Source organism: Helianthus annuus, chromosome 13, assembly GCF_002127325.2.
Source record: "Helianthus annuus cultivar XRQ/B chromosome 13, HanXRQr2.0-SUNRISE, whole genome shotgun sequence".
NCBI lineage: Eukaryota > Viridiplantae > Streptophyta > Magnoliopsida > Asterales > Asteraceae > Helianthus > Helianthus annuus.
This window is the reverse complement of record NC_035445.2, coordinates 151,315,104-151,325,688: the sequence shown is the minus strand read 5'-3', so window position 1 is coordinate 151,325,688 and position 10,585 is coordinate 151,315,104. Positions and strand designations below refer to the sequence as shown.

The following is a 10,585-nucleotide window of genomic DNA, read 5'->3' as shown; positions in this document are numbered from 1 at the left end:
GATCTGCCAAGTTCCTACTCGTCTTGACATATACAACCTTGATGGTACCACTTTCAAGCAGTTGTCTCACATAATTGTGCCGAAGACCTATGTGTCTTGACCTCCCATTATACACTGTGTTGTATACTTTAGATAGTGTGGCCTCACTATCATAATACATGGGAATTGACAGCGTTGGAACATCCCACAGACGGATGTCAATAAATAGATCTCTAATCCACTCCGCTTCCTTACCAGCCACAGCTAGTGCTCTGAACTCAGCTTCCATAGTTGAGTGGGCAATACACGTCTGTTTCTTGCTCGCCCAAGAAAGTGCTCCTCCTGCTAGAGTGTAAATCCACCCACTTGTAGATTTTGAATCACTGGTGTGATCAATCCAGCTAGCATCAGAATAACCTTCGAGTATTCTAGAAGAAGACGTGTATGTCAGTTCTAAGTTACTGGTCCTTTTTGGGTATCCAAGTACTCTACCCACTGCCTTCCAGTGTTCTGTCCCTGGATTGACAGTATACTGACTTAGTTTGCTTACAGCAAAAGCAATGTCAGGACGAGTGCAATGCGTTGCATACATCATACTTCCAATAGCACTCGCATACTCCAGTTGAGCCACTGCTCTTCCAGAGTTTACTTTAAGTTTCACACTTGGATCAAACGGAGTATTAAACTCTTTAATATTTAAGTGTTTAAACTTAGTCAGAATTTTCTCTATGTAATGAGATTGACTTAGAGAAAGCTGGCTTCCAGTTCTTTTCACCTTGATCCCAAGAATGGTATCAACTTCTCCTAGATCTTTCATCTTAAAGTTCGAGGACAAATATTTCTTAGTTTCAGAAACCTTCAAGGTGAGTGCCAATGATCAACATATCATCAACATAGAGATAAATCACGACTGTATAACCGGGTTCGCATTTAGTATAAATACACCTGTCAGCACTATTGTGTCGAAACCTGAAAGTAGTCACAGTGGTATCAAATCTCTCATGCCACTGTTTAGGAGCTTGCTTCAAACCATATAGAGATTTAATAAGTCTACACACTTTGCTCTCTTGTCCGGGTATCACAAATCCTTCTGGTTGCTCCAAATAAATCTCCTCATTTAGATACCCATTTAGAAATGCAGTCTTTACATCCATTTGATGGATGTACAGCCCTTTCAAAGCAGACACCGCTATTAGAGTTCTAATAGAACTAATTCTAGCCACAAGTGCATAGGTATCAAAATAGTCGATCCCTTCTCTCTGCCTATACCCTTTAGCAACTAATCTCGCTTTATAGGCAGAGATGGATCCATCTGGATGATACTTCTTTTTGAAAATCCATTTGGATCCAATAGGTTTCTTTCCCTTGGGTAGATCAGCTAACTCCCAAGTTCCATTTCCCATAATGGAATACATTTCATCATTGACTGCCTCCTTCCACAAAGGAGCATCTCTTGATGACATTGCTTCGTTGAAAGTTTTAGGATCATCATCCAAATTTACAGCGAAAATGACCTCTCTCGTCACTTTCTTTTGAGTTCCCTCAACCAGGTAAGAAAAGAAATCATCTCCATAACTTTTCTCTTTTCTAACTCTAGTACTTTTTCTTGGTTCTTCAACTATCGGTAAAGGTTGGACTCTTTTTTCAGAAGTACTAGAAGCTGTGGTGTAATTTGAGTTTTCATCATCTCTAGAAAACTTGTTCTCAAAGAATTCCACATCTTTGGATTCTACAACTATACCTGATTCGTCATCCAACAATTGGTAAGACTTACTATACGAAGCATATCCAATGAATACACTCTTGAAAGCTCGTTCACCCAGTTTGAGTGTCTTTGGATCAGGTACACGATAGTAGGCAAGACAACCCCAAACCCTTAAATGCTCTAGGTTTGGTTTTCTTCCTTTCCATAACTCATAGGGGCTCATAGGTATCACACGATTAGTGATCCTATTGTGAACATAACATGCGGTCAACAAAGCTTCCCCCCACATATTGCGAGGTAGACCCGATTGACTTAACATACAGTTAACCATCTCTACCAAGGTTCGGTTCTTTCTCTCAGCCAAACCATTTTGTTGGGGAGTATACGGTGTAGCTCTCTCATGTATGATGCCTTCCTCCTCGCAAAATGCATCAAACTTTCGGTTAAAGTATTCTGCGCCTCTGTCCGAGCAAAGAATTTTAATGCGTTTCTCTCGTTGTTTTTCAACCTCAGCCTTATATATTTTGAATGCCTCAAAAGCTTCCTCTTTTGAATGCAACAAATAAACATATAAGTATCGGCTCGAGTCATCGCAGAAAGTGATAAAATATCTCTTACCCCCACGAGTAAGAACTCCATTCAGTTCACAAATATCTGAATGAATTAGTTCTAGTAGTGATGTATTGCGTTTATGGACACTTGGAAAAAGTTTCTTTGTGAATTTAGATTTCACACAAGTTTCGCATTTTTCAAAGTCTTTATCTTTCAATTTTAATAAACCTTTAGTTTGCATTTTTTCAATGTTTTTAATATTTGTATGAGCTAAACGTTTATGCCATAAAGAAATTGAACAATCGATATAATCAAAAGACATAATTTCATTCAATTCAAAACCAATTGCATTACATTCACCAAAACTAGTACTATCACTACCACTATCACTATCACTATCACTATCACTTTCATTCCCAAACCCATCAATCACAGAAACGTCACCTTCATCCGAGTCTACTTCTTCATCAATCCCATCTTCAGCTAAGTCAAGACAATACATTCCACCTGTGTTCTTTGCTTGACCCACATAGATGTCATTTAGAGAAAACTTCACACGGAGATTCTTAAGAACCAGCTTGTAACCATTCCGATCAAACTTATCAGTAGAAACAAGACCCTTGGTGATACCAAGAACATGCAACACATCCTGAAGGGTAACCACTTGACCATCTTTAAAGTTTAGTCGCACCGTGCCTTTACCACGAACTTCTACACGATGTCCATCAGCACATACCACCACTGTTCCTTGAGGAACAGGACCATAAGTAAGAAACGAGCCACGATTCCCACAAACATGAACAGTGGCTCCAGAATCCAAAAACCATCCTCTACATGCCACAATGCGTGTATATTGAGAAAGCATGTTCACCTCTCCAAGACCCACATTGGCCACTAGATTGGTGACTTTCTCAACATCAATAGCACTTGTAGAACCAACCGTAGATCCAGATTTCCTTTGAGAGCACTCTCGTGCATAATGCCCGGTTTCACCACAAACATGACATTTACCAGACCTCTTTGGTTGATGGTTGTTAGTGTGTTGTGACTTCTTGAATTCCTTTTTCTTTGGTGCTGTAAACTTCTTATTCTTTGATGATTCCCTTTTTCCCTTTTGACCAGATCCTCCAGCAACATGATTCACACTCGATCTGACTTTACTTCTTTTGTCCCTGTTGCGCGTTTCCTCCTTAATTCGGAGGTGCTTCAACAGTTCGTCCAAAGAGTAGTCCTCAGACTTGTGCATCATTCTTTTTGAGAAATCTTTCCAATTAGGAGGCAGTTTTGCAATAATGACCCCTACTTGGAATATTTCTGGTAGCGGAATAGAAAGTGTGGTCAATTTGTTAACAAGAACTTGGAGTGCATGCACTTGCTCCAGGATTGACTTATCATCGACCATTTGAAAGTCTAAGTACTTGGAAATAAGGTATTTGTTAGTACCTTCTTCATGAGCCTTGTACTTATCTTCCAAAGCTTTCAACAATTCTCTAGCACTTTTTACCGGCGCGTACAAGTCATAGAGACGATCCGAAAGAGAATTTTTGATGTGGCCAAGGCAAAGATCTTCAGCTTCCTTACGGACAAGTCTTTGCTTTGCCAAATCTTGATTCGGGACTTCTCCTGCCTCAAGAGGAGGGTCATCAGGGATTTCAGGCAAGTCTGGATCAAGGATATAGTAGAGTTTCAGCACAACTAGCATGAACTTAACCTTGTCCGCCCAACGGGTATAGTTCTGACCATCGAATCTGTCCAACTTGACAAACTCTTGATTCATGAATCTCAGATTGGCTGTTGGTAGTTCAGAGTCCATTAGTACTGTTGATTAAACACAAAATAAAATCCTTTAAGATTGTTGAAAATATTTCAATCAAACAGTAAATTCATATAAACTTAATTAATTACCGAGTTATCAGCCAAACCAGTTTGTTCTAACTTGAGCAAACTAATTAAAGAAAGGTAGAAGGAGACTGTCCCGTTATCGGACGAATTTAAAGAACACACAAAAATTAAAACCATCCTGGCGATTAAGAAAGAAGATCCTTGAACTGCACGAATGACTCCTGTCCTTAAAGGATTTTATGCGCTCGTATTGCTGTGAGCTGCAGCGTAAACTCCCAGGATTTAATGCAGAACTGATCTGGTATTCCAACAGCAATGGAAACCAGAAAAACGCAGAAGTTGGAGAAGAAACTCGAGCACAGAAAAGTGGGAGGAGGCTGCGAAAATTAGGTGTATAAAAGCTCCTCGCGACGATGCAAAGCGCAAAGTGCGCCCATTCGCGTGCTCGCGGCTTGGCTCGGCGCGCATGTGGCCTTCATCCACTTCTCAACCCATTTAACACTTTGATGGCCCATAAGAAGTTATCCCTTATAAACCACTCAAACTTCACTCCCTCCACCAATATGGGATGTAGAAAACATACCAACTTGTATGTTATCCTTTAAATTTTCCAACAGAAATGTCATATTTAAATCCATCTTTCCTTAGCAACAAATAATGGCATGATTGCATTTTGTAAGTTGTAATGAAAGTCTTGAGATCTTCGCGGTTGTGATTTCCCAACACTAGTTCTGAATAATATCAGAAAATAATATATATTAAATATGGAAAATAATAAAAAAATTAATTTATCACTTTAGTCAAATGTGCAGTGAAGGAACACATAATATAGAGAACCCTTTTAGTTGGGAGTTTCTCTATTAAGTAAATGCAAAACAAGATAATCTAGACATATCTTCCTATACTAATAAACAAAAATCTTTTTAGTCACGTGTCACTTTCTCATGCTTTCTCAGCTTATTTTTTTATTTATCTATGTTAAATAACAATAATAATTTTAAACTAAAAATTAGATAAGAATAAATATATTTTTTTCTATAAATAATTTTAAACAAAAATTTAGATAAGTATACACCTTTTTTTTATAAAAGATTATATAAAAGAGAATTATATTTCAACTATAGTTTATCAAATCGATCGAGCCGACTTAAAAAAATACTAATATTTGTTTTTCTATAAATAATTTTAAACAAAAATTTAGATAAGGATACACCTTTTTGATAAAAGATTATATAAAAGAGAATTATATTTCAACTATAGTTTATCAAATCCATCGAGCCGACTTAAAAAATACTAGCCATTACCATTTTAGTTATTCATAAAAAAATGTAAAAAATACTACCGAATTATATGCACATTTAATACGATTAAAAATTATAGTTTATTTTCTTTAACTATAAGGTAAGTTATTATCTTATAAATATTCAAAAAATACTTATGATACACGAATTAAAATTAGTTTAAGGACCGAAGAAATTTATATAGGTCAAAGAGAATTTATTTCTTACGGTATAATTCATAAAAAAATGATGAAATTAATAAAAATGTAGGGATCGATATCCACCTTTTTGTACCATAAACTCTCTTGAATACAAAATTGAGACGAATGTTTTATCTATCGAAATAAACAAACAAGTATGAAGGTCCTTAAAACTAACTAAAATAATTGTATCTCATAATTTGAATGCATCATGAAAATATTATTCAACCCATGTAATACATCTGTTTTTAACTAATAGTAAATATAAAAAAACAAAGTAAAATGTTATATTAAGTAAATAGTATATCAACGTTCATTTTTGAAAGATAAATCATGAGGACTGTATGTATTAATATATGATATTATATTTTGTTCAATATGTTCAATACACGGGGGTTTTTAAAGATAGATCGTTTTTATTATTTATTATATAAATTTACACTTACACAACCCGTGTAATACACGGGGTTTTAACCTAGTAATAAAATAAAAGAAACTTTAATGAGGACACATGTCAGCTTCTTAGGCACTCTCTAATTGTATTTTCCACTTAAATCATAATTAGTTTTTGTTATTCTATTTCTCAAAATATGTTACATATATCTCATTCCTCAAAATATGCCAAATATTTCTCATTATTTACCTCTCTTTCATAAACTTTATCCTTCAGTTTTAGTATTTTTTTCACCAAATCTATTATGTTTTTTTTCGAATATAAAATATTAAATTTAAACCTATATACCTTTTTTTTCAACAAACATCTTACGTTTCATGTTTTGAATATGAAATATTAAATTTGATTAATTTTAAAAGATTGCACTGGGCATAATTAATTTTAGATTTTTCATTTATTATTTGTTAGTTTAAAGTTTAATTTAAGAAATTGTATATATATGTTAGGTTCTTAATTTTTTTGGGTCATTTTCTTAAATAATAGGTGTTGTGTATTATATGGATGGATTTAGTAATAAGAAAACTGTTTATTTACATTTTTTATAAACAACGAATAATCATGTTTATGGATGGATTTAGTAATAAGAAAACTGTTTATTTACATTTTTTATAAACAACGAATAACCATGTTTAAATTGGTAAGGTAATTTAAAGATATAATCATCATTATAAATCTAATATAAAAACAGTTTCGTAAAATCTATTTTTGGTAAGGTTTAAATAAAAAAATATAATTATAAGTTATAAATCGTAAAAGTTGATTTTGTACGAAGGTTTAGCAGACCTAATCTAACAAAAAAATATCGGTTAGTGTAACATATATATTTAGAGGTCGAAAATTAAGGTAAATATTTTAAAATAAGAAATATCAATAGTATTCCCTTATTCTATTTTATTTCGGATAGCTAAGACTTGAAGTTTAGTTATCGGAAGAAGTTATGTCTCAAGTAAAGTCATCTGATACCAATCCTAGACTCATAACGAGTAATGTCGGCAGTATCGATCGAAGGATAGGGATGTTCCAAAAGCAGTCTTTAGGAAAGTTAGCCTGTTTATGCCAAGGCAGGGCAAGAACCGGTTGGTAATGAGTAAGAGAATGAATTCCGCCGAGTCAGTTGACGAGAAAGTTTCTTAACTATTTATTATTGTTCTTTAGAATATTTACTTAAAGAATATTTTTTTTCATCAGTATTTCATTTTCATTGTTTCTATTCTTTTTTTTTTGCTTATTTAATAATTTAATATTTTATTGACTTAACCCCGTGTAACACACGGGGTTCTAACCTAGTTTAACTATTTAATAAACCAATTGCCAGTTAACCGGCTTTTTAGGTTTATGTTCAAGAAAACATCAAACTGATAGTATGTGTGAACTGCTTTCCAGTTAGCCTATCATGAACACCTCTAGTATTGATATTGTCAAATTTATAAACTCAAATGATTTCAAACACAAGAAACACTTTTACTAGATCAGAATACTACAAACAATGTAACACTTCGAAATCTTGATAACACTACGGATCAAATCATCAACATGATAATCTGATATCAAAAACCTTTAAGAACTAACGAGTTTATGACACAAAAAAAACCCTAGATCTAAGACTTTGCTCCAGAGACTTTTAAAGACACTTACACACATTGATGGTGTAAAAATCTGACCCTAATGACTCTAGACCTCATTTATAGTGATCCGGAGAAGAGATCCTGCTTCAATACTTGACCCGGCTACTGCTGCGTTTTTTAATCAGATCCAGCCCATATCTTCTTATGTTTGTAAGCCCACTAAATACTAAGCCCACATCAGACTTGTTCCAATGATCCAACCATGGTTCACTGTACATACAAAATAAAAGAACAATAATATTAAGAATATTATAAACTTTGATTATTGAATTGGTATTATTTATATATTTTAACAGATATAACTAAATCTGTAAATAACAAGAATACACTTAGTGAACATATATTCTAATTCAAGTTGAGATATATCAATAAGCTCTGAAAAAGTCAAGCTACCTTGTGTAAGGTTCAAAAGAAGCTCGATTTTTTAAAGGTGAGGGTATTGACACACACCTACTTTTGGAGTGCACAACCCCCCCCCCCCCTCCCGCGGCATATAGGGCAATAAGGGGAATATATAGTGTGAAAACAATTAATGTGCCAGAAAAAGGGTTTTGATAAGCCTCTCATTGCCCTATGAGAGGCATATAAGGCTGTGGTAGTTGGAGCATTAAACCCTATACGCCTCTCATTGAGCAATGAGAGGCTTATCGGCACGACTTTTGATGAATTTAAGGTATAATTACTGACATGAAAGGAGTTCAGTCTGAAAAAGCGTGAAAGTGACCCATATGACCCTTATCGACCTATACAACCCTTATCGACCAAAAATGTTTATTTACCCAAAACATACGGGATTTTTTGTTCCAAATTTTTTCAAACTCGTAAAATTCCGACTGAACTCCTGAAGATTCTTAACTAAAAAATTTGGTTGAGACCGTGAAGCATAAAGATGTCGTTTTGAGGCATTGGTAATATTTTTGGCGAAGATTCGAACCAGTCGTACGTCTCCGAAAGCGTTTGGTTATCCGGCGTTGATCGAGGTGAGGAGGAGGTTGTGTCCGTGCCTCGTTGTGATGACAGGGGTGTGCGACCCACGTTACCTGACTTGAACCAGGTGTTTGTAGATGAGGGGGAACCATCTTACATTGCCCAAAGTTATCCGCGACACGAATACGGGACTTACCATTCGTATATGGAAAACAAACACAAGTTAGAGTATGAGGAAGGTGCTAAGGAGTATGAGAAAAATGATAACGAAGTCAAAGAAGGTGCTAACGACTTTGAGGAAAATGATAACGAAGTCGAGGAATGTGCTAAGGACTTTGAGGAAAATGATAACGAAATCGAGGAAGCTGTAATGCACTTTGAGGAGGATGTTGACGACGACGAACCTGCTAACGAGGAAGGTGTTCACGATGACGAGCGTGCTAACGAGGAACCTGCTAACGAGGAAGGTGCTAATGACGAGAAAAAAACAAAAAAGGTATGACATAACCGTCAATTACGTGTTATTCGTGTTACATAATGTTGATATAATTTTAGAGTGGATAAAATGATTTTGTACACGTGTTATTCGTATGTATATAATTTTTATTAGAAATCTAGAAAATGTTTAACCCGAACCCGACCCGAAATTGTGTCATACATATTAACCCGATTTCGTTATCATTTTGGTGAAATATTATATATGTTCCGGTGAAATATTTTGTTAAAAATAGATTACTTAGGCTTGTAAATGAACCGAACGAACACGAACGAGGCATGTATACTGATTAAAAATAGAAAATGTATGACACGAAATTTCATACAAACCCGAAAATGTGTCATACATATTAACCCGAACCCGATGTTGAACCCGAGTTTTTTTATTGTTTTTTCGACAAATTAATATATTATTTTCATTTATGTGGATTTCTAATGAACCTTTTTTTTGAGGTATTTGGGTCACTTGAAGAATTGGGTATGCAAAAGAGAAGTTGCGAAAGGTTACGTCATTGTCACCCAACGAACGAGGAAAAAAGGCGAAGGTGCGTCAGCAAGGACAGTGAAGATATGGTTGCAATGCGATCGTGGCGGCGAACCCAAAAGTAAAGCATCCGTTTGGCGTTCCGGTAGCAAAAAGGTTGGCTGTCCTTTTAGTCTGATAGGGAAACTAGACTCAAGTAGTGGTAGTTGGAGCCTTGTGGAGAAGAAAAACATTCACAACCATGAGCCTGCTGAATTTCTCGAGGGCCACGCTTTTGCTAGAAGGCTGACCCCGGATGAAGAATCACTGGTGGAGAGACTTTATCTGCAAAACATGGAGCCTACAAATATACATTTAACCATAAGAAATCAGTACCCACATAGCATGTGCATTCTAAAAGATGTACAAAACGTGATTAAAAAGATTAAACGAAAAATGTACGGCGATCGAACTCCAATGCAGATATTGGAGAGCATGTTGCAAGAAGAAAGGTACGTTTATTTCACCAGAGTGAATCCCTCCACAAACGCGGTCGAGGAGGTTTTTTCGTTCATCCGGACTCGTACAACATGTGGCGTGCATTCCCAGATATGTTGATGATTGATGCTACCTACAAGACGAATGAGTATAAGCTTCCGTTTATTCAAGTTGTCGGTGTGACATCGACACACAAGTCTTTTTGTGTGGCTCATGCGTTTGTCTCTAAAGAAAAAAAAGATAACTTCTTATGGGTCCTGGAGAAGCTCAAAGAATTGTTGGTAGATTGCATGGAGCCACGTGTAATTGTAACAGATAGGGATCAAGCTTTGATGAATGCTTGCGATAAAGTATTCCCAAAAGCTTCCAAATTGCTATGTAGGTGGCACATCTCACAGAATATTCTAAAACACTGTCGGGCAAAATTTACGGATGAAGACTGGAAAATATTCAAGCTTTCTTGGTCTCGACTGTGTAATTATCCCATTCCGACGATATACAATTATAACTTTCAGCGGCTTTTCACGCGACTGGTTAACGACGGACGATCAGGTACATATTATAT

The 10,585-nt window shown here is 35.6% G+C and overlaps 1 protein-coding gene across 1 annotated transcript; it reads left to right on the top strand.

The window, feature by feature from the left end:
- The first annotated feature begins 8,769 nt into the window (after positions 1-8,769).
- On the top strand, positions 8,770-10,140 carry LOC118485897. The gene is made up of 2 exons (XM_035982408.1): positions 8,770-9,060; positions 9,532-10,140. The coding sequence occupies exons 1-2, from the start codon at positions 8,770-8,772 to the stop codon at positions 10,138-10,140; spliced, it is 900 nt and encodes a 299-aa protein (XP_035838301.1).
- Positions 10,141-10,585: the final 445 nt, after the last annotated feature.

Excerpts from the sequence above, each read along its gene's own strand:
- LOC118485897 (XM_035982408.1), top strand. The coding sequence starts at position 8,770 with ATGGAAAACAAACACAAGTTAGAGTATGAGGAAGGTGCTAAGGAGTAT. Across the intron at positions 9,061-9,531 it reads ACGAGAAAAAAACAAAAAAG|AATTGGGTATGCAAAAGAGA; the intron begins GTATGACATAAC and ends GGTCACTTGAAG.